This window comes from Oncorhynchus gorbuscha, linkage group LG06 (genome assembly GCF_021184085.1).
Source record: "Oncorhynchus gorbuscha isolate QuinsamMale2020 ecotype Even-year linkage group LG06, OgorEven_v1.0, whole genome shotgun sequence".
Classification (NCBI taxonomy): domain Eukaryota; kingdom Metazoa; phylum Chordata; class Actinopteri; order Salmoniformes; family Salmonidae; genus Oncorhynchus; species Oncorhynchus gorbuscha.
Window position 1 is genome coordinate 73,464,202 of NC_060178.1, and position 25,548 is coordinate 73,489,749.

The 25,548-nt window shown below is 43.0% G+C and overlaps 1 protein-coding gene across 2 annotated transcripts in view; it reads left to right on the forward strand.

Annotated features, from left to right (window-relative positions):
- The window catches only part of gfra1a (gdnf family receptor alpha 1a), a 102,341-nt gene that overhangs the window by 59,444 nt on the left and 17,349 nt on the right, over positions 1 to 25,548 (forward strand). For both annotated transcript variants that reach the window (XM_046354012.1, XM_046354013.1), the window contains 3 exons: positions 11,393 to 11,744; positions 13,228 to 13,337; positions 14,200 to 14,334. In XM_046354012.1, the coding sequence (XP_046209968.1) occupies positions 11,393 to 11,744; positions 13,228 to 13,337; positions 14,200 to 14,334 (597 nt within the window). The remainder of the gene's footprint in view (positions 1 to 11,392; positions 11,745 to 13,227; positions 13,338 to 14,199; positions 14,335 to 25,548) is intronic.

Consider the following 25,548-nt stretch of genomic DNA (forward strand, 5'->3'; position numbering starts at 1 on the left):
CTGAATACAAAGTGTTATGTTTGGGGAAAATCCAATACAACACATTACTGAGTACCACTCTCCATATTTGCAAGCATAGTGGTGGCTACATCATGTAATGGCTATGCTTCTAAACATTAAGGACTGGGGGGGGGGGGGGGGGTTCAGGAAATAAAATAAACAGAATGGAACTAAGAACAGGCAAAATTCTAGAGGAAAACCTGGTTCAGTCTGCTTTCCATCAGACACTGCGTGATTAATTAATCTTTCCAGGTGTGGAAAGTGCTTAGAGACTTACCCAGAAAGACTCACAACTGTAATCGATTCCAAAGGTGCTTCTGCAAAGTATTGACTCGGGGTGTGAATATTACAGTACAATTCAGAAGCTTGGACACATACTCATTCAAGGGTTTTTCTTATTTAAAAAAAAAAAATCTACATTGCAGAATAATAGTGAAGACATCACAACTATGAAATAACACATATGGAATCATGTAGTTACCAAAAAAGTGTTAAACAAATCTAAATGTATTTTATATTTGAGATTCTTCAAAGTAGCCACCTTTTGCCTTGATGACGGCTTTGCACACTCTTTACATTCTCTCAACTAACTTCATGAGGTAGTTTGTTGAAAGTTTATTTGTGGAATTGTGGAATTTCTTTAATTCTTAATGCGTGGGGGTAGGGGTGGTATACAGAAGATAGCCCTATTTGATAAAAGACCAAGTCCATATTATGGCAAGAATAGTTCAAATAAGCAAAGAGAAATGACAGTCCATCATTACTTTAAGACATGACGGTCAGGCAATCCGGAAAATTTCAAGAATTTTAAAAGTTTCTTCAAGTTATGTTGCAAAAACCATCAAGCGCTATGATGAAACTGGCTCTCATGAGGACCACGAAAGGAAGACCCAGAGTTATCTTTGCTGCAGAGGATAAGTTTATTAGAGTTACCAGCCTTAGAAATCGGCAATTAACTGCACCTCAGATTGCAGCCCGATTTAAATGCTTCACAGAGTTCAAGTAACAAACACATCTCAACATCAACTGTTCAGAGGAGACTGCGTGAATCAGGCCTTCATGGTCGAAATGATGTAAAGAAACCCTTACTAAAGCACACCAATAATAAGAAGAGACTTGCTTGGGCCAAGAAACATGAGCAATGGACATTAGACTGGTGGAAATCTGTCCTTTGGTGTGATGAGTTCAAATGGGAGATTTGCAAAGAAATAGCCATATCTCAAATTGGCCAATAAAAATAAAAAATGGGCAAAAGAACACAGACACTGGACCTCTGCCTAGAAGGCTAGCATCCCGGAGTCGCCTCTTCACTGTTGACGTTGAGACTGGTGTTTTGCAGGTACTATTTAATGAAGCTGCCAGTTGAGAACTTGTGAGGCATCTGTTTCTCAAGCTAGACACTCTAATGTACTTGTCCTCTTGCTCAGTTGTGCACCAGGGCCTCCTACTCCTCGTTCTATTCTGGTTAGAGCCAGTTTGCTCTGTTCTGTGAAGGGAGTAGTACACAGCATTGTATGAGTTACTTGGCAATTTCTCGCATGGAATAGCCTTCATTTCTCAGAACAAGAATACATTGACAAGTTTCAGAAGAAATTTCTTTGATTCTGGCCATTTTGAGCCTGCAAACGAACCCACAAATGCTGATGCTCAACTAGTCTAAAGAAGACCAGTTTTATTGCTTCTTTAATCAGAACAACAGTTTTCAGCTGTGTTAACGTAATTGAAAGGGTTTTCTAATGATCAATTAGCCTTTTAAAATTATAAACTTGGATTAGCTAACACAAGAGTGATGGTTGCTGATAATGGGCCTCTGTACACCTATGTAGATGTTCCATTTAAAAAATCAGCTGTTTCCAGCTACAATAGTAATTTACAACATTAACAATGTCTACACTGTATTTCTGATCAATTTGATGTTATTTTAATGGAGAAAAAAACGTGCTTTTCTTTCAAAAACAAGGACATTTCTAAGTAACCACAAACATTTCAACGGTTGTGTGTGTATATAGCAAAAAAAAACTGTGAATACAAAAATGTTTAACAAAGTTACTTTTGTCCTACGAGAGGGGGTGGGGGGTGGATAGGCCAATAAAAATAAATAAAATAAATCTACCAACAATAACTTTCCCTGGTGTTGCCGCAGTGTAACAAATTCATTGGCACTTTGGTACCACTATTGTAAATCATAATGACAGGTCTGGAGGTGTGGTGTAGAATACAGTACATTCACAGCATACATTGTGTTTGTGGAGTAGAGGCTTGTACGCGCCAAGAAATAAGCAGAATTCTTTTGTCATTATATCCCCATCTATCTCTGTGTGGTGGCTGGTGGTTTCGCATAAGGAGTGAATTGGGGGGCTGTGGGACTGGGTTGTCGAAAGGCTTTGGGAAGAAAGGGGGGTAGTATTTGTATTAAAGGACCCTGTACCCTGCTGTTTCCTTGTGGCCCACTCCCAGAGGAGGTTCTCCTTTCCGCCTGATCACTACACCACCTGATTGTTAATGAAAAAAGGCCACAGTAGAACTTCACTGTGTAATGCAATATCTGAGAGTAACAGAGTCTGTCCTCACAACGAGGACCACCACTCCCACATGGGACCAGGGAGGGTTGAGGGTACGGGGGGGGGAGGGTGGTCCATCTGGAAAGAAGGATAGTGAAAGGAATGAGCAAGAGAGAGGGGAAAGAGAGTGAGTGAAAGGGTAGAGATGAGAGTGAGAGGCACTGCAGGGATCAATTACATGGGCTGTGAGTTATCATGTTTGCTGCCCTGGTATGTGGGTTTATTGCAATGGGACATAGTCGGAAGAAACAGGGAGCTTATTAAGCACCAGAGAAGAAGGAAAAATAGATGAGTAAACCTGGGGGCTTCCTCTTCTCCTCTCATTCATTTCTGCTTGTCAGGCACTTTCAGTCGCAGACCATTAAAGTGGTGAGCAGAGTAACTTAAAGCAATGATAATTGAAAGGAGAGACTGACGAGAGACACTTTATAAATATCACTATAGAGCGGCTGGACACAGCATTGAATACTGCGCCGTGAACTGCAACACTGATGAAACTGATCACAAATCATCAAAGCTGACATCTTCTCACTCCCATTTAGAAGTTATCACACATCCTCACACTCATTTAAGTGACTGCGAGTATGTACATGACTCACCACAAATTATCACAGCAGATTAAAACTCATTTAAAATCCGTCAGTGATGCCACAGACATCATGCCGTCTTTCAGTACAGGGCAACACCCCTTATAATTCATCAGACCTCCAGGAAACTCCATTGATACCACCATCGACTAGGTTGCTCCATAGGTTCATGGACTCATACTGTGGCATTGTACACTCATCATCACAATGACAAATTCATTACCCTGATGCTAACCCCTACAATCTCAGTTGACTCCTTGCTATGGACACTCAAAACAGCTCATCACATGCTTCACTAGCTCAACATCATTCCCCATTGTCCTCCACCATTCACTGCCTGCCCACAATTAACTAGAACCACTCAATTGATACTCAATCAAGAACCTAAAAAACCCAATTTACTTCTGGCATCCAATAATACCATCTCATCGCTGTGTTCCATGCCCTCTACGCTCGGGTGATTCCGCACTGTCTGTGTCTGTATAGCCCCCCCCCCCTCCGACGTAATATTAGTTCCACTTGAGCCCCTGTGTCTGTACAGCAAACAACTCCCCAAAGCTAGCAGATAGGGAAGCACACATGATTTGTGTGGGAATGTGTTTTTTAATGACTCCCTTCTTTAGAGTCGGATCATTATCTATGAATCCACTGATTATTTACCCTCTGGTTATATCACCAGTCACCTGCATCATGGCTGGCACACCCACTGAGGTGCAGGTTATATACAGGTGGACATGTATACGATCCATATGGAGGGTGTAATTGAAGCCTTGGTTTAATCAAGTCCCTCTCTGATCATCCGCTGATTGCTAATGGCCCAGCCAGGGTACATAAAGGTGTTTAAGGGATGAATAACCCATAATGACAAATCATAAACAAGGTTTTAGAAAAAAACGATATCACATTTACATTAGTATTCAGACCCTTTACTCAGTACTTTGTTGAACCACCATTGGCAGCGATTACAGCCTCAAATCTTCTTGGGTATGACGCTACAAGCTTGGCACACCTGTATTTGGGGAGTATCTCCCATTCTTCTCTGCAGATCCTCTTAGGATCTGTCAGGTTGGATGGGGAGTGTTGCTGCACAGTTATTTTCAGGTTTCTCCAGAGACGTTTAATCGGGTTCAAGTCCGGGCTCTGGCTGGGCCACTCAAAGACTTCTCTCGAAGCCACTCCTGCGTTGTCATGGCTGTGTGCTTAGGGTTGTTGTTCTGTTGGAAGGTGAACCTTCACCACAGTCTGAGGTCCTGAGTGCTCTGGAGCAGGTTTTTATCAAGGATCTCTCTGTTCTTTGCTCCATTCTTCTTTGCCTAGATCCTGACTACTCTCCCAGTCCCCGTCCCTGAAAAACATCCCCACAGCATGATGCTGCCACCACCATGCTTCACCATAGAGATGGTGCTAGGTTTCCTCCAGACTTAACACTTGGCATTCAGGCCAAAGAGTTCAATCTTGGTTTCATCAGACCAGAGAATCTTGTTTCTCATGGTCTAAGAGTCCTTTAGGTGCCTTTTGGCAAACTCCAAGCATGCTGTCATGTGCCTTTTACTGAGGAGTGGCTTCTGTCTGGTCACTTTACTTGAAAGGCCTGATTGGTGGAGTGCTGCAGAGATAGTTGTTCTTCTGGAAGGTCATCCCATCTCCACAGAGGAGCTCTAGAGCTCTGTCAGTGACCATCGGGTTTGTGGTCACCTCCCATACCAAGACCCTTCTCCCCCTGTTGCTCAGTTTGGCCGGGCGGCCAGCTCTAGGAGTCTTGGTGGTTCCAAACTTCTTCAATTTAAGAATGATGGAGGCCACTGTGTTGTTGGGGGCCTTCAATGCTGCAGAATTATTTTGGTACCTTTGCCCAGATCTGTGCCTCGACACAATCCTGTCTCAGAGCTCTATGGACAATTCCTGTTTTTTGCTCTTACATGTACTGTCAACTGTGGGACCTTATTAGTTTGTCAATGAATAAGAGCAGTTCGTCAACTCTCTGCTTTGCTAGAACTGACCCGGGCAACTGGAAGTGCTGTTATTCTGAAATGCAAACGTCTAGGAGCAACAACGGCTCAGCCGTGAAGTGGTAGGCCATACAAGCTCACAGAACAGGACTGCCGAGTGCTGAAGCGTGTAGCACATTAACATTGTCTGTCCTTGGTTGCAGCACTCACTACCGAGTTCCAAACTGCCTCTGGAAGCAATGTCAGCACAATAACTGTTGGTTGGGAGCTTCATGAAATGGGTTTCCATGGCCGAGATGCCACACTCAAACCTAAAATCGCCATGTGCAATATCAAGCGTCGGCTGGAGTGGTGGACTCTGGAGCAGTGGAAATGCATTCTCTGGCGTGATGAATCACGCTTCACCATCTGGCAGTCTGACGGACTAATCTGGATTTAGCAGATGCCAGGAGAATGCTACCTGCCTCAATGCATAGTGCCAACTGTACATTTTGGTGGATGAGGAATAATGTTCTGGGGCTCTTTTTCTTAGTTCCAATGAAGGGAAATCTTAACGCTAAAGCATACAATGACGTTCTAGACAATTCTTTGCTGCCAACTTTGCGGTGACATTTTGGGGAAGGCCCTTTCCTGTTTCAACATGACAATGCCCCGTGCATAAAGCGAGGTTCATACAGCAGCAATTTTTCAACATCTAGTCGAAAACCTTCCCTGAAGAGTGGAGGCTGTTATAGCAGCAAAGGGGAGACCAACTCCATATTAATGCCCATGACTGGAATGAGATGTTTGACGAGCAGGTGTACACATACGCTTCCTGTGTGAGTTAGGGTTGTACGCTATGGATGTTGTAGAGAATTAACTTGCAGGATCAAGTCTCTGCTTTGATGTTTGCAGAGAATGACACGGTGTTGTCCAGGGTCAAGCCAAGGATCTTTGCACTCTGGGAGGGGACACCTTTTTCATCCGTGATGGAGAGGTCTTTGAGCAGCTCCGTCTTATCAAGGTTGAGTTTGAGGTAGTGGGCCGACATCCGAGCTGAGATATCTTCCAGGCACGCAGAAATGCATGGGTGTCACAAGGAGAAAAGTAGTTCAGTGTCATCTGCATAGCAATGATAGAAGAGACCATGTGAGGATATGACGGAGCAGAGTAACTTGGTGTATAGAAAGAAGAGGAGAGGGTCTAGAACCGAGACCTGGGGGACAACAGTAGTCACCCGGCAGGGGCGGCCTGCTAGGTAGAATGCAATCCAAGAATGTGCAGAGCCTGAGACTCCCAGCCCTGAGATGGTGGAGAGGAGGATCTGATGGTTCACAGTGTCAAAGGCAGCTGATAGGAAGAACAAAGGACAGAGAGTCAGCTTTGGCAGTGTGGAGAGCCTCGGTAACACAGAGAAGAGCAGTCTCAGTTGAGTGACCCGTCTTGAAGCCTGACTGGTTTAGGGTCAAGATGATCGTCCAAAGAGAGATAACAAGAGAGAGTTGGTCAGAGACAGCGTGCTCAAGTGTTTTAGAAAGAAAAGAAAGGGATGCCGGTCTGTAGTTTTTGACATTAGAGGAGTTGAGTTTTGGTTTCTTGAGGAGGGGAGCAACTCGTGCCATTTTGATGTCAGAGGGAATGCAGTCATGGTCAGGGATGAGTTGAGGTAAGTGAGGAATGGGAGAAGGTCTACAGGGATGGTCTGGAGAAGGGAGGAGGGTAAGGGTCAAGCGGGCAGGTTGTCAGGCCGCCGGACCTCACTAGTTCCAGGATTTAATCTGCAGAGAGAGGGGAGAAAGAGACCAAGGCGTAGGGTCGTTCTGTGTGAATGAAACCAGTGGACTCAATCAGTTGAGTGAGTGAGGAGCGGATGTCATCAACCTTCTTTTCAAAGTTGTCCGCAGAGAGGGAGGGGAAGGGGTGGAGGACTAAGGAGGGAGGAGGTGGAAAGGAGTTTCCTATGGTTAGAGGCAGAAGTTGCAGTCAAGTGGTGGGCCTGTCTGTAAAGCCTACCGGATGAGGAGCGAACAGGTATAGAAAACACACACATATGAGATCATCTGAAAATAACTAGGTAAAATAGTGTGAGAGAGTGGTGTGGAGCCTTCCACTCTTTCCTTCCTCGAAAAACTCTGCAGAACAAATTGGCAATTACTATCTTTGTTTTGGCGACGGTCTTAGTTTTGCGATGAGACCAACACTCACATGGCTGCCGATGAACAAACTGTGGAGACTGATGTACTAATACTAATTGCCTTGCAAGGGTGAAGAGCACACCTCCTGGTACTAATTTCTGATTGCCTAGGAGACGAGAAACTCTAAGCTTCAGCTGAATCTGGTAATGAATGGTATGTCTGTTGAACAAGTTGAAGAGACTATCGTAAACTGTCATGGTCAAAACATATAGTTTCAATGGTTGTAATGATGGGTGAGAGGTCTCTCCATAATAACGAAATGCTCTGCTTTTTTGACAACACACTAGTTTAGTCTTATCTTGATTATTGTCCAGTCATGTGGTCAAGTACTACAAAGAAAGACCTAGTTAAGCTGCAGCTGGCCCAGAACAGAGCGGCATGTCTTGCTCTTCATTGTAATCATGGGGCTAATATAAATACTATGCATTCCAGTGTTGAAGAAAGACTGACTGGATCACTTATTATTTTTATAAGAAACATTCATATTTTGAATATTCTAAATTGTTTGCATAGTCAACTTACACACAGCTCTGACACACACACTTACCCTACCAACCAGACATGCCACCAGGGGTCTTTTCACAGCCCCCAAATCCAGAAGAAATTCAAGAAAGCGTACAGTATTATATAGTGCCATTATTTCATTGATTCCCTTCCATCTCATATTGCTCAAATGAACAGCAAACCTGGTTTCAAAAAACAGACCAAGCAAAACCTCACGGCAAATCCCTCCCCCTATTTGACCTTGATATTTTGTGTGCATGTGTTGATTTGTAGGCCATGTGTGCAATTTTCAAATGTATGTAGTTCTGTCCTTGAGCTGTTATTGTCTATTAATATTCTGTATTATGTCATGCTTCATGACTGCTTTCAAAACAACTAATGGGGATGCTAATAAAATAACAAAAATTCCGAATAACAGGTAGTGACGACTCTTCCGGGGTCCAAACAGGAAACAAAACAAATAAAATAAAATGCATAAAATACATAGTACACATAATATAATAACATAGTACACATAATATAATAACATAGTATACATAATATATGATGGCTCCTACCCTATGAGCTGTTCCAGATCACACAAGCCACGAATTTGTGCAAGCCCAACTACATAACAGGGTGGCAGGTAATCTAGCCATTAGCGTGTTGGGCCAGTAACTAAAAGGTTGGTGGATCAAATCCCCGAACTGACAAGGTAAAAATCTGTCGTTCTGCCCCTGAACAAGGCTGTTAACCCACTGTTCCTAGGCCGTCATTGTAAATAAGAATTTGTTCTTAACTGTCTTGCCTATAAAAATAAATAATACTGTGGAAATTACAATACAAAATATATAAAAATGGCTCTCTCTTCACAGTCCCTGTTGTGCTGTAAGTCGTTCTTTTATCTGTTTTTTTATCTGGTTGTATTGCTAGTTTGAGTTACCTAGGGTAGCAGAGAGTTCCATGTAGTCATGGCTCTTTAATACTGTGTGTTTCCCAGCCTCTGTTCTGGACCTGGGGACTGTGAAGAGACCTCTGATTGCATGTCTTGTGTCGTACTGATGAGTGTCTGAACTGTGTGCCGACTGCTTGAACAGACAGTTTGGTTACCTTCAACACCTCGCACAAAGACCAATAGTGATGCAGTCAATCTCTCCTCAACTTTGTGCCAGGAGAGACTGCCATGCATGTTACTGACGTTCGACCCTCTGTGTATATCTAAGTGCAATACGTGCTGCTCAGTTCTGGACCAACTACAATTGACCTATGTCGCACTTTGCCGTACTTGACCACACAACTGGGCGGTAGTTCAGGTGCGACAAAATTAGGGCCTGTAGGACCTGCCTGGACGACTGAGATGTCAAGAAGCGGAGCAATGCAATAAAGCCACTGATTACCAAAACAGTCACAAATTGTCACAAACCTTAATCCTGGTTGGTGTGTCTACAATAATCTGCAAGTCATGCGCTAGCCACAAGACAGTACTAAACAACAACAGATAAAGACAAATGTAAAGATGACAAAGATTTTTGGGCACATACATTATACATAGCAATCTCTCAGGAGGGAACATTCCCAAAATATTATGTCTTGTTTTCTTGTCCTGTGGATTGGAGGAGGAGGAAGAGGTCATTACTCGACCTAGAGCCCCGTGGTAATTGAAATTAGGGAGGGGGTTGGAGGAAACAGGCGACATGATAATCAATTTGAGGCTGTATCGGTAACAAAAGCTGCTGGGGGGCTCCAGCTCCATATGAAGAGACCAGATGGCCCCAGCCCTGTGTGGGCCTGTAAGGGGGGAAAGGGAGAGACAATGGGAGGGGAGCATGTGCAGGAAGGGATGTATGGGGCAAACACTTTTAGCTGGATAGATGATTTGTGTGTGTGTGTGTGTGTGTGTGTGTGTGTGTGTGTGTGTGTGTGTGTGTGTGTGTGTGTGTGTGTGTGTGTGTGTGTGTGTGTGTGTGTGTGTGTGTGTGTGTGTGTGTGTGTGTGTGTGTGTGTGTGTGTGTGTGTGTGTGTGTGTGTGTGTGTGTGTGTGTTTGCCTGAGAGACGGTGCCATCTGCCAGCAACGTACTCGGGGTTCAGCAGATGTGTTCTCTGACACTAGGGGTGCAGCAGAGAGGGATGTGGAGAGGGTCCTGACACACCGCAGCCTACCTCTGTGGGAGAGAGGAGACCGACGACTGAGTAACTGGACAGCTGCATGGCACATGACACCCACATACGCAGATACACACTGACTCTCTTGTACCGGCTCTATGAACACTCACTTTCGATTAGAAATTTGATTTGATTTGTTACTTTATTGTGTAACTATTTCCTTTTTTTAATGCACATTTTTCTTACTTTTTAACTCTGCATTGTTGGGAGAGGGCTTGTCAGTAAGAATTCCACGGTAAAGTCTACACCTGTTGTATTAAATAAAATTTGATTTGACACACACAGATGCACAGATGCACAGGTCCACACATGCTAATACAGTATAAACTCTCACATGCTCACATAGACAAACATAACTCAGAACTCAAAGGCCCTTTTAGGGACACAGGAGGGGGAGGATGTCTGGTCAGGTCTGTCCTCATTTGGCTGCTGTCCTATTATTGGTGTTAGACAGACTGACTGACTTCAGGGCCAGCAGATGACAGGAGAGGCATCTCCCAGGCAGCTGTAGAGTACTTCTCTCTAGACAGAATGTATGTGTCTGGTCATTGAGCAGAGTAGAGCAGAGCAGCACAGACAGACTGAGTGAAGGAGAACTTCCAGATCTCAGTGAAAGGTCACAGTGAACCCCAGCTGGCCAGACCGGCCCTGCCAGTCATGTGGGATTGGCCGCAGGGACCATCGGGTACCCTGAATGCACATCTACGACCTTTAGAGAAGGCACTTCCTGTCTACAGCACCAGAAACAGTGTGTTAGTGTTTTCACTGTGGAGGGAGTGTGTGGCAGGGGTACTCTACTCTAATTTTCACAGACTTTTGTGTCTAGCAGTTGTCTCTCTTTCCTCTCTTTTCCTTTGAAATCAAAAGTGTGAGAGTGTCAGTCTTATTCTTAACACTAATATCTGAGCGTGACACGCATCACTCGTCTCAAGCAGACTTCCACCAACCAACTGCTCCCATTTTTTATTGCCGAAAAATGCTGTTGTTGCACCATTTTCCCAAAAATCTCTTGAAATGTTAATTAATGAGGGATCTGTAAGAAAGCTGCCAATTAGTGAGACCTGACAGATGAGCAGGCCGTGGCGCCGGATGCTTTGATGACTCCGACGTTCAGGAGAGCTGCATATTTGTTTGGCCTGCAGGGCTGCCAAGAGGAGGGGCACTGTTTGATTTAGGGTGAGAAACAGGGTTAGCAATAAATGGGCGGCTTGATAGCAATCAGCAACGGCCAGGAAGAGATCATTATGGGGGAAATTTTCAAGGTTCCTAAAGTATTTACATATTGCTTATTTTTTCCATCCTCTCAAATATTAGTTTGGTCAAGTGATGCATAACTCTGTCTAACTCTCTCTCAATTCAGTTAGGTTCAATCCGGTTCATATTATAGACAGTGTTATCAATCTATATCAATCAATAGATTACGAATCTAGAGATGATGGAAACTGAACTTACCCTGTTGTCCTTTTTATGACAGGCGAGCCCGCGGTGACGAGGGAAAACAACTGCCTGAACGCAGCCAAGGCCTGCAACCTGAACGACACCTGTAAGAAGTACCGCTCGGCCTACATCAGCCCCTGCACCAGCCGTGTCTCCACTGCGGAGGTCTGCAACAAGCGCAAGTGCCACAAGGCCCTGCGGCAGTTCTTTGACAAGGTGCCACCCAAGCACAGCTACGGGATGCTGTTCTGTTCCTGTCCAGCCGGCGATCAGTCGGCCTGCTCCGAGCGCCGGCGCCAAACCATTGTACCAGTCTGTTCCTATGAGGACAAGGAAAAGCCCAACTGTCTCTCCTTGCAGGCCTCTTGCAAGACCAACTACATCTGCAGGTACACTAGGATAAACAGTTGTCAGAGTACGTAATATAGTACACAGGCCTCTTGCAAGACCAACTACATCTGCAGGTACACTAGGATAAACAGTTGTCAGAGTACGTAATATAGTACACAGGCCTCTTGCAAGACCAACTACATCTGCAGGTACACTAGGATAAACAGTTGTCAGAGTACGTAATATAGTACACAGGCATCTTGCAAGACCAACAGCATCAAACATGTAACATAGCAAACAATCACATAGTCTCACGTGTCTGACTCCACATTTACAACACAGACTGACCAATGTCAGTGTAGGGTTAAAATTACATTTAAGTAAACAGTGTATTACCCCAAGCCGTCTTTCAGATAGCATCCTCTGTAATGTGAAGAGGTGCTACAGAATACAGGTCCTAGCCCACCACCAAAGTGATGGGGTGTCCAAGTTAGCACAGCATGGAGGTTGCTATCATACCTTCGAGGTGTGGGGAAATATACCAAGCGCTGATAAAAGCTGTGAAAAACACCATAAACAAACCTGTTAAGATAACTGGATGCTATGTTGGGAGACTGCATCAGGAATAAACCATTACCATTCAACATGTAATGCATATAAGCAAACACTAAATCTACCTACACTAACAGAGAGTATTCAGGTTAAGCAGTGAAACACTCCAATTCTCTTTCTGAATGCATGTCTTTTCTGCCTTAAGTGTTTCATTTAGCTGTCATATAGCAGCATTCAGGCCAGGATAACTGGGCAGGGGATTGGATGTGTTTGGGATAAGTGGCCTGTGTATCATTGGCAGTAATAGAGGCTGTATTGAAATGCAGCGAAACAGACTGGACTCAATGAGTGACGTCTGCCATTGCCTCTAGAGCTACAGCACTCTGTCTGGGATTAAATGGAGGCATTAGTGCAAATAAATTGGTTCCATTTCGATTCCAGCCTCAGGGCTGTGCAGTGTCTCTCTCTCTCTCTCTCCGCTCTCGCTAACTCTTTCTCTCGCTCTCTCTCTCTCGATCTCTCGCTTGCTCGCTCGCTCTCTCTCTTTGTCTCCATATTTCTCTTATTTTCTAACTCTTCACTTAGCAAAATGTTATTGTTCCTGCTCTCATTCCCTTCTCAACAAAGGTGTAACACCAGGTGGTACTTAGCATCCCAACTCCATCATGAGTGGTATCCAGAGCTCCTCTCTGTTTGTGGGGAAGGATTATAAAACCAGGCATACTTGTTGGCTGCTCCTTCACCATATGGGACGTGTATCACAGAGTATAGTCAACACAGACCCAACCATGCTGTGTATGTGTGTGAGTTTGCGTGCCCGCGTGTCCGTGGGCGTGTGTCCGTGGGTGTGTGTGTGTGTGTGTGTGTGTGTGTGCGTGGGTGTGCATCAGTACGAGTGCTTTTGATGTTGTCTATTTGACTGTGACGGTTCGCTTTATAAGAGAGATATGAAAGTTCAGATACACTCACTGTTTTTGTTGCGTCTTTCAGGTCCCGTCTGGCTGATTTCTTTGCCAACTGCCAGTCTGAGCCACGCTCTCTCTCTGGCTGTCTTAAGGAGAACTACGCTGACTGCCTGCTCTCCTACTCTGGCCTTATCGGTGAGTCTCTCCCGTCTCTATTGGTAAACTTTTCCTCACACATTGATGAGTCTTCCTATGGTCTCATTTTCTCACTGAATCTTTATACTGTCCCCTGAGTGGATCCCATTCCTGTTGCTATGGTCATCTGTCAGAGAATCCCTTTCCCATATTCGCTCTAGCACAGCACAAACCAACGTCACACCACTTCCTCATGCCCCTTCACATCATTTGATGAAATTAGCTCATTGTTCAGAGGAAACCAAGGAAACCAAGACTCATAGTTGTAGAAAATGCAATCGGGCGAGAGAATGAGCTTGTGAAAGAGATAAAGAAAGAGGCGGAAAGTCTGTAGAGAAGATTAGTCTCCTTTATCTTCTGCTTCTGTGTGCTGGGGGACCCATCCTAGCTCAAGCCATCACATTGCCCGTACTAGCACAGCTGTAGCAGATAGTAGTACAGCTGTAGTACACACAGCAACCAGCAAAACGGCAATTCATTTTGCTGCAAAACAAAAATGGCTTGTTTGGACGGACGCCAGTAGAGGAACAATGCATTGAGGAAGCAAGAAATCTCTGACTGCAGCTATTTACTTTCCTACAAAGAGGAAGAAACCTTATTTGTCACACTGCCTTTGGAAATACTCCATGATGATTCCAGTGTTACATGTTGTTCAGACAATTGGATGAAAATCTAGCTTGAAATGTTGAGGGGCTAACAGTTGCAGTATGATAGGGATTCAACATTGCATGATGGTTTGGGGAAATGGGAGGTGGAAACTATTTTGTCTGCCACAGAGAAGAACATGTCTTTAGAAAACCATATGGTAGATAAACTCTGTTTCTTTAAGTAATCTACTGTGTTTCTTCCCCCCTCCTTATAGGTACAGTGATGACACCCAACTACCTGCGTTCTCCTAAGATCAGTGTTGTTCCCTACTGTGACTGCAGCAGCAGTGGCAATGGCAAGGAGGAGTGTGACAAGTTCACAGAGTTCTTCACAGACAACACCTGCCTCCGTGAGTGACTGACCAGCCTCCTCCTGTCCTCTCCGCTTCATTCTCTTACCAGTTTCCTGTCTCCTCCACCCTTTCATTGTGGGTCTCCTGACAATTGTTCATCCCCCTCTCACCTTCATCCTCCCTCTCTCCCAAGTGATACTCCATCTCTCCTGTGAGCTCTTTGCCGATGGAGCAGAAAAGCAGAGAGAGAGAGGAGGAAGAAACAGCGATAAGGCTGTGTGGGTGCATGCCTGCACACGTGAATATATGTTTGTGTGTGTGAGTAAAGGGTTCCAATATCCGCATAGTGCAGATCAGCAACCAGGGCATTGTCTTCTAACTCTATGACCGTCCTTTCACATATCAGGCAGCTTTAATTAACCTACCTCCCCTCCCTCCCTCTCCATCCTCTCATCCTTTAATAAATACGGCTGCTTCACTATCACAAGGTGTCAGGCCTCTGGAGATAGCAGATCCATGGCTGTGGTGCTTCTCTTTGTGCAATCACAGCTCAACTTCCTCTGCTGTGTTATTGGTATGGCATTGTCTCTCAGCGCTTTATTTCTGTCAAAACCAGTAGTACCCAATATAGTCATGCTCTCACTGACCCTGTGCATATGTTTATTTTCACTGTATTATAGAGATAGTGTTTTATAAATACATTTATTCTCAATGTGGAAATGATCACAACACAGCATTATCGCAATAGAGACATTTCTTTAGTGGAATTTCAGTGTCATTGAAGTCTTTTTGACCCATTGCTTTTGGGTTTGAGTTTTGAGAAAGAAAGCCATTGAGTAGTCTTTCTCGGATCATCAACTTGATTTAGCCTCAATAAATAAAAAGATATTGAGCAGGTAGCCTGGCGGATAGGAGTGTTGGGCCAGTAACCAAAAGGTTGCTGGATCAAATCCCCGAGCCGACATGGTAAAAATCTGTCGTTCTGTCCCTGAGCAAAGCAGTTAACCCCCAACAACAACTGCTCCCTGGGCACTAATGATGTCGATTAAGACAGCCCCCTGCACCTCTGATTCAGGGGTTGGGTTACATGCGGAAGACACAATTCAGTTGAATGCATTCAGTTGTACAACTGATTAGGTATCCCCCTTTCCTTTGTCAGAGGGCCGGAACATAATTATAAATCATTTTCAGACTGCAAAGTGACATCTTGAAGCCTAAACAGATATATTTGACTAAAACATAATAATTTCAAACATTGATTACATTTATATATGATCTCATATTTTGCATGGGAATACTTTGGAACAGATTTCCAAAATGAAAATCACTTGGAGCTGATTTGCTGGTGTGTTTACAGTCTTTTATGTACAAAGAAAAAACATATATATATATATATGTCACGGTCGTCATAAAGAGGAGACCAAGGCGCAGCGTGGTAAGCGAACATCACACTTTAATTAAAGAGAGAACACTGACCAGAACTAAACAAAACAACAAAACTAACCGTGAAGCAATATGGCTAGTGCAGAACAAGGAATACTATCCAAGGAATATGGCTCCCTAAATATGGTCCCCAATCAGAGACAACGATAAACAGCTGCCTCTGATTGAGAACCAATCTAGGCAACCATAGACTTATAAACACCTAGACCAGGGAAAAAACCCATAAACATACAAAAAAAACTAGACAATACAAAAACTACACAAACCACCCTTGTCACACCCTGACCTAACCAAATAATAAAGAAAAAAAAGGTCTGGGCGTGACAATATATATATATATATATATATATATATATGTATTGCTCAGAAAGCTTTGGGGGCCAAATGAAATCAACCGCGGGACACCAGTTGGGAACCCTGGTCTGTCTAGACAGATGGGTTTCTTCCAACAATGTACAAATGTTTCATCATACATGTCTTTAATTAGACCAATGTCAGTTTGTCAGAGAGGAAAGGGTGGCATTGGGAAAGCCGTATTATCTGTTCATGTCCTGCCGTAAACATTTTCGGGGGCTAGCGCTGGTGGAGGATATTTTCAATGAGTGTATATCGTGAGTCGTTTGCTTGCGCCATGACGTCAGCGTTGCATGCTTACAACCACTGACTGGCTGTGGCTAGAACTAGCCTAGCAATCTGCACATTTCCCACATGAACACATTGCCTACATCTATTTACTATAGAATACTATAGTACTTACTATAGAATTCTGTAGTATACTGTGGAACAGTGGTTCTTAAACCTCTCCCCTGGGACCCCAGACATTTCACTATTTTGTTTCATCCCTGAAATAGCTCACCTGATTCGCCTAGTCATGGGCTTGATGATTAGTTGACAAGTTGAATCAGGTGTGCTAGCCCTGGAATAGATCAAATAAATTAAATGGCTGGAGGTCCCCGAGGAGATGTTTGAGAACCGCTGCTGTTGAATAAAATACTACACGCTGTAGTATCCCTCAATCATGTGTAGTACTTACTATAGAATTTTGTTGTATACAATAGAAAACTATGGTAATGTCCTCAAAAGCACTGCAGTTTATAGTAATACTACAGTATTTAATTTGCATCTTCCCAATCCATTCCCCTCCCCTATATCCTAATTTGTGCTACCCAAAAAGTGAGAAACCTACACGCCAAGATCTGTTCAGACCTACCTACCTGCCTACAGTGTCACACCCTGGCCATAGAGAGGCTTTTATTCTCTATTTTGGTAAGGCCAGGGTGTGACTAGGGTGGGCATTCCATGTTCTTTTTTTCTATGTTTTTGTATTTCTTTGTTTTTGGCCGGGTATGGTTCTCAATCAGGGCACAGGTGAAACAGATCAGGGCGTGACACTATAGCATATTTTCATTTGGGTGTGTCCACCGATGTCATGTTTCTGAAGGGATTGTTTTTAAGCCCTGTCTACTCAAACTCATGATTTGTAAGGAGATTTGGGCACCCTCCCCACATTCTTTCCTGCCTAGAAAATACTACATGATTTTCCATTTGAAACTTAAAGGAGTTAGGTTTTCTCAATTGAAAAATACTACATTTATTGAAACCAGAAAGATGATTCAATGCCAAATGTTTTATTTGATTACCAAACCCGTATTTCAAGTTGCAACCTATTTCTTTCAACACGTAGCTTACTTTTACACTTTGGTTCAAAACCTTATAACTTATACAAACTAATATTTCTGTCACGCTGGCATGAAGGATTCGGGAGACGGGCAGGAATGCGTAATACGGGTTTTTATTAAGCCCAAATTACGGAGTGCCGTGCAAAGGCACAGGGACGAAGACCAAACAAACACGTAACAAAACGCAGGGTAGAAACCCAAAACAAAAAGAGCGAGGAGTACCTCGAATAAATAACACACCCGCACAATGATTAACACATGGGACGAGACCCGTAATCATCTGCGCAATCCACAAAAGCCAAAACACACACAGAACAGGTACTCACACGCACCAACGGACATTGTAACAATAATCGCCAGCCCAATGGAAACCAAAGGGCACATATATACAAGTACAATCAGTGGGAATAGGGGCCGGGTGTGCGTAAGGAATGTTCTGGAGGTATCTGTGGCAATGTCATGTAAAGACAACCCATTTTTTAATCTTGTTCAAATTTTTATTTGGAATTACCAATCCAAATGTCTTCAATTAGGGTACAAGCAATTAAATAAATTCCCTGTAAATCAAGAAATTAAGTTTGTTCAATAACTTGAAATAATGTTTCCAAAAATATTCACATTTAGTAGCTACACTATCATAACCAAGCATTGACCACTGTAACATATACACCTTATCATGCTCTTTAGTATCACATGCTCATATGCAAGTATCATTACATAGGCTGGCAGTGTACAGGTTTAAGTTTAAATAACAACTACAACAGACCACATGAACCGGAATGACCACTCTCACGGGTGGAGAAAAATAAACTCAAAGCCTCACCCCCAATAAGCCACACATCCAACTCTTCTGATGCTTGAGGTGTTGAAAGCAATGTAGGGCTCTATTCAATCTGTATCGCTGAAGGGTTAGAGATTGTGCGATAGAAATGTAAAGGAAATTTCCAATTGAGCTGACACATGCAGTGTTTTCAGTGAATGCGGTCTCCGCTAAACATTGAGAAATTGCCTTTGAAATTCAATCACACTGTAAAGCTGAACTTCCGCAATACAGATGTATATAGAGTCCTTGGAAATGTTCATTCAATTTTTTAAAATCACATTGATCTGTCGAATTTGTTATTTGATTTCAGGCGAAGTGAATAGATTAGGTTGAACATATCAAAGCGTAATTTTCAATCATTACAATCAGTATAAACACTTCAGATTAACAACATCGTCATCTCACTTTTTACCGTGTTGGTCTGTGATTTCCAAAACTACGATTGAGAGGTCAAGCTACTGTGGTTATTCGGGGTGTTTCGCTCTGTCACTACATGTCTCTGGGCTCCTCAAGACATCCAGGAAGAGCCTGTGAAGTTTTTCCGAATTAAACTGTGTCCATCTCTCCCTCTATCCCATTTAAAATGTACATTTTTGTCATGTAGACACTTATACCGAGGGACTTACAGTTAATGCATTCATCTTAAGGTAGCTAGGTAAGATGACTACAAATCACTGTCATAGTAAGTAACACTTTTTAGTGCTAGTAAGAAAAGAGAAGTGGAAGTATTGAGCATAGACTTCAGGTAGGGAGGGGCAGTTCTGGGAGCCAGTGGAGAGTGCGAAGGAACAGGGTGACATGTATCAAACTTTGGAAGGTTGAACACCAGACGGGCTGTGGCATTCTGGATACGTTTCAGGGGTTTGATGGCACAAGCAGAGAGCCTAGCCTCTGATTTCCTCAGAGATGCCAAGGCATGGTTGGGCCTTCACTGTCTCTCACTCTCGCTCTCTCTAATTCAAGTCAATAGACTTTATTGACATGGAAAGTTACAGTTTTTCTCAATTGCTAAAATATCATTTCTGAAACCTTGCTCCATTTCCTGAAAACATTAAACACAAAACCTCATCTTCAATCACTATTTACATAACCCCTGACTCCCTTCGCAAAATGAAACATTCGCCTCAAAACAGTTTTACCTGTGTTCAAAATCAAACACTGATCTCAAATCATAAACAAAGTGATTAAAATGATATACACTCTCAGGCAGTCAGTAAACAATAAACCGTAAAATAGAAAACATGTTGTTCAAAACATACAATTGTCAAGGAGAAGGACATTTTTAATCTAAAAAAATATTCATATTTTTCCATCATTGTCTTTTGATGAACGAAAACATGTTCTATCATAGTAGCTCAAAATTGATCAGAAATTACTACTCTGCTTTGCTCTTTGCAATTTTGTTTTCTGTTCTTCCTCCTCCTTGTGCGCCTATTTTTACAGTACTGTACCCTGCATCTCACAAACCTGTCCGTTGTCTCTGTGATATTGTAATTCTTGTTCTTTGTTGATATGAACCTGCAACCAGTCAAAATCTATTGAGCAGTCAGTACTGTTAATAAATGGAAAGCACAATGTTCAGGGCCATACAATTTGTCCATTGTACAGTATACAGCCTACAATGCACTGTACTACAGTATACAATACTAAAAGGGACAAAAATCAAAGGAGTAAACATGTGATCAATGTGCTTCTTCTTGTCTTTGGGATGGGTCAGGCCAGAGCACTTCGTCGACATCACAAGCAATATTGTCCCTCCTGAGGCAACGGGGGAAGAAGCCTCTTGTGTGCCGTATCCAGCCGTGACATGATTCCTCACCTATATCACCACAGGCTAAATCCATGGCTTGCAGCAGATATACTCTGGTGTAGGGTTGTCTATCGTACACTTTCCATCTCCAAGAGGAGAAAAACTCCTCAATCGGATTCAGGAAAGGCGAGTATGGAGGGAGGTACAAGTTCATAAACTGCCCATTGATGTTAAACCACTCCCTTACGTGAGCAGCTCAGTGGAAACTGACATTGTCCCACACAATCACATAGGTGGGAATGGGATTCTCATTTAGCTCTTGACCCTGCTCTTGAACCTGCTGCTCAAATAAAATATCTCTTAGATTTGCAATAAATCTTAGAAGGTGCTGGGTGTTATATGTGTAACACGGTGATGTAGAACACCATGGTTGCTGATAGCAGCACAGATTGTGACATTGCCACCTCGTTGACTAGGGACTTTAACAATGGCCCACTGTCCAATCATGTTTCGGCCTCTCCTTCTCCTCTTTGTTAGATTGAGGCCTGCTTCATCGACAAAGATGAACTCATGGGGTCTGTCCAAGGATTCCAAGTCAAATATTGTCTGTGTAGAAATACAATATACTGTATGTAGGATTTTGTAAGTCGTACAGAGACAGTGCTATACTGTAGAGTACAATTAGGCTTCTGATTCACATACGTTGTATGTACTGAAGAGTAATGTCATTCACATAGTATGTGTTAGTACTGTAGACAATCTGGATTACAGTAAATGTTTCTGAATGTACACTTACTTGCACATACTGAGCTCGCAATTCTTTCACCCTTAGTAAGTTGCGCCCAAAAGTTACTCTGTATACTTGTTTCATTCACATCCTGTTACGATGGAGGACACGGTCAATTGTGTAAATGCTCACACTGTCGATTCCCTGGAAGTGTGTGTTGTCTTGTATCACTCGTTCCTGGATTTCTCTGAGTCGTATTGCATTATCTTGAAGGACCATGCCAACTATAACGGCCTCTTGCTCCCGAGTGAATATAGCTGTCCTTCCACCTGCATGTGGCAGCCTTGCAATTATACAAAAAGTAGTTGTGCAGTTACAAAACATATTCATGCAGTACAATACATGCAGTACAATACATACATATAGAAACAGCTGCATATAGTGTAGTACAGTAAATTTGCAATTACAAAAATACAGTAGTATCCTGTACCTGTTCTCTTCTCTGAATGTCCTTACTATGGTGGACACAGAAAATCGGCACTCTAAGTCCTGCTCGCCTCATTGTCAGTCCATGGACAAGAACATGGTCTATAACTTGCTCGAATTTCATCAGATATTTCCACTCTTTGTCTTCCTCTTCGTCCTCCTCTTCCTCTTTCTTTCCTTCCTCCTCCTCTTCCTTCTCGTCGCCCACCTCGCATACGAACTCATCCTCGTCCTCTCACATTGTTTCTTCTATCCATTCTCAGACTTTCTCCTTCCCACCTTCAACAACCTGTTTGCTCTCTGAACTGGCTTATATCGGTTGTGTCGCATCATTTGAAACAGGTTAAATCAATTTTGAGTGGTTGTGTTCAATGAATGACATGTGTTCTCTATTTGTATTTGATTGTTGCCACTTGTGTTTACCAGTATGGATGACATGTGCATTAGAGTGCAGAATGTGTTTTGAGAATGTGTTTTGAGTTTTGCTGAAAAGTCTTAAGTGAGATCTGCAAATTGTGTTTTACCATGTGAAATGGTTTAAGGTATTGACAACAGACTGCATAATTTGCTAAATGAGTCCAGGCAACTGAGAACTTTGTTCAGCCAATGGGTTTTAGTGTTTTAGCAATTGAGAAAACCTGTAAATGACTTACATTGCCAAAGTATGTACATAACAGCAATGATTGGACTAACAGTAATACATAAATAATAATAATAATAGTAGTAGAAGTGGTAATGACATTAACATTAACAGCAACTACAACAATAGCAATATGAATAATAATAAATAAAAGTTATAGTAGTAGACTCGCTCTCTCTATCTTCCTCTACTCTCCCATTTCATTAAGCTGAGACGGCACTAACACACAGTGACAGATGCACTCTCACACACCCGTCAGTGCTGGTGTGGCTCCGGAGCTGTGACAGAGCCTTGCTCCATGCCCTTAACCAGTGGGCCTTCTAGTCTCTTTTAGAAGGCATTAGTAGACAAAGCGTAGCTGCTGAATTGTGTCTACTCATGCTAAGCATATAGTTTTCCTGGTTAAGGATCCTCAACTGAATTTCCCTTGTCGTGGAAATTTCCTCTATTTACCTAATCATGGGAGCAAACCACACACACACACGTCAGAGTTAGTTATAAAAATCCATCTTTAATTATATGAGCTCTTATCACAATCCTGTGACTCTCAGATAAATTCAGTGTCTCCTAGTGAATCTTCCGAGAGCCCCTTTACAATGCAAGTTCCTTTTAATAGCAAAGACACACATAGTCAGACAGCATAGACATAATTCATCGTTCAGCTTTGTCTCCTGTCCCAAACCCCAGAACCATAAACCAAATCCTCCATATCAACAGGCATATATGAAATTGTCATTTAGATACAACCCACTCAAAATACAAACTCCTGGACAAACTCATGGAGAGGGGGTGAGGCTATAGGTTAAGATAGAAACAACATAAGAGGGAGCATAGAATGATTCCAGACACTGCAAACCCTCCTTTCCCCACTGGGAAAGGTAGGGAGTATAAGATATGTTTACACATGATGACACTTTGACCTCTCCCCTCTCAGCGGCCCATGCAACTTAGTCCTGACATAGAACAGATAACTGCCAATGGCCACCACTATAGTACAACAAAATACATTCTTATGAGAAGTAACTTACACACATTTGATGAATATTAAACATCTTACAAATGTTACCAACAAATTCTGATAATTCCACAACACCCTCAACAGAGTAAATTACTATTGTTCTCTCACACCATTCTTTAGTCCAGTACAGTGATGGTGGTTCAGTATTTGTCATACATCGTTGTTCAGCGATGACAATAGGGATGCCAGCAGCATACCACCCTGCATTCCACTGCTGTTTTGCTTCTGAAGCTATGCAAGGTTGGTCCTGGTCAGTCCCTGGATGGGAGACCTGGTGGTGTTGGAGGGCCAGTAGGAGGCACCCTTTCCTCTGGTCTAAAGAAAAATATCCCAAAGCCCCAGGGCAATGCTTGGAGACATTACCTTGTGTAGTGTACTGTCTTTTGGATGGGTCATTGGGTGTCCTGACTCTCTGTGGTCACTAAAGATCCTATGGCACTTACTGTAAGAGTAGGTGTGTTAACCCCGGTGTCCTGGCTAAATTCCCAATCTGGCCACCTAATCATCCCCAGTTTGCAATTGGCTCATTCATCCTCCCCCTTCTCTCCCCTGTAGCTATTCCCCAGGTAATTTCTGTAAATGAAAATGTGGTCTCAGTCAACTTACCTGGTAAAAAAAAATGCATTACAGTGTTGTTACATCACTAAAAAGGAGGAAGAGTAGAGTAACTTCTGCTAAATGGCATATAGAGTTCTTGGTGGTTCATTTGCCGGTAGCAGTAGCATTGTGACAAAGAATATCCTAACAGAGAGGTCACACTGAGTAACCGGCAGAATTATCACCAATCCATAAATTCCCTTGGTGCATCCTCCCTCTGTGCCCCTGAGAAATCACTTAGGAGAGCAGTAATGGCGCTATTCTTCTGGCCAACAGCATGAATGGACCTCCAGTGGGCACAGTGGCATGGTTCCTTTATGCAACCTCTAAGCACTCACTCCTAGTTTAAAAAAAAACTGAGATTAGCTTTTGTTACCTCTCCTATAAAAACCATCTCTCTTTTAAGAGAGGGGAGGATTGACTGAACTACTCCCTTTAACTGTGTTCTTCAGTAGCAATTCCAATCCCTATACTGATTGATGACATATTGGTTCAATATGACTAGGCAAAGTAAACCCAAGAACTTGGACTATTGCAATAAATTCAATGTTAATGGTTAACTACTTGAATGTGGTGTTACCGCACCTGGGCCTATTTGTTTGGCTCAACAGAGGGCCACTGTACACTAATGCCTCAGTCTGTCAGTGTTTTGGCTGATGCAAATGTCACTGAGTGATATGATATCATGTTTACCCATTTGCTGTTTGCACTTGTTGAAGGTCGGGTAAATTACTTTTTTCCTGTCAGGGAAACGATTAAGTAGCAGATTCTGCAGATTCGGGGCTGTTTGCACACAGTGTGATATTCCCTGTGTTTATTCCCTGTGCTCTATCTTCTCTCTGCTTTGGGTAAGACAAACACTGCATTCCTGTGCAGTTGGAACAGCCTGCCTGGCCTACACTGTGTGTCTGGATTCTAACATTGCTTAGACATGGTGTTTGCAGAGTAAAGGCCCAGTATTCAACCCCACTCGCATCTGTCAGCAAGAACAGGACACAGTTTCTATGTGTCCAGTTTGTAGTCAACGCCTGTAGGAAAACACTCATCCTATTAGGGGTGTATATGGTATGTATTCTCAGGGGCTTGACTGGTAGGTAATACATGTCAGAATTTCTCAACTGCGGCTGATTGCTTCAGCAGGGTTCCTCAAACTCCATTGAAACCTCTGACATAGAGCTAGAGCTAAATGGGAGCTAAACTCATGTTTCACAGCACAAGCTTTATGCCTAAATACGAGCCCAAACAAGAGAAGCACCTCATCAGTCGTGACAGACAACACAGTCTAATGCTGTGTCTCTAATTAGTCTTTGTTGGAGAACAAAGCTCCGTAAAAGACCACATCAACAAATTCAATACGCTCATCAGGCCGCTGCTGTGCTAGCACCAAGCATTAGGGCACTAGGATAGGCTCAGAGGCACACCCGCTTTCTTCACAGCAAGATAATGAAATCAGCTCTAATTTATTCGCTCACAGCCAGCCTTTGAGAGGTGTGGCGGTGCCAGAGACCTTTACAGCCCTAGAAGATTCCAGCCTAAATGCGCTGACAATTAAAACAAACACACAAAAAAGAGTAGGGAAAGAGGTACATAACACCTATCCATCTATCTTCAGATCTCCCTGTCTGCTTTACTTCATAGATAGACCAGGTGTGTTGTAAGCACACCAATGGATAGGGTAAACAGCCTCATCATCACTTTGTTATTATTATTATGTCCCTAGCTAACATATTCATATCCCTCAGCTCAGCCAAACTAAAGCACACTCACTAGAGTTTTTCCCCCAGTGTAATTCCATATAATTTGATTGTTCTCTCCCACCTATTCCATAGTGTTTGGAAAAGATTACTTAATAATGGATAGTGTTTTACTCCAGTAATGGCTTTATGAAAAGCTTTTTGTTTTGGACTTAGATGTAGTCTCTCTCTCGCTCTCTCTTTCTCTCTCTCTTTCTCTCTCTCTTTCTCTCTCTCTCTCTCGCTAGCTCTCTCTTTCTCTCTCTCTCTCGCTCTCTCTTTCTCTCTCTCTTTCTCTCTCTCTTTCTCTCTCTCTCTCTCTCTCTCTCTCTTTCTCTCTCTCTCTCTCTCTCTCTCTCTTTCTCTCTCTCTTGC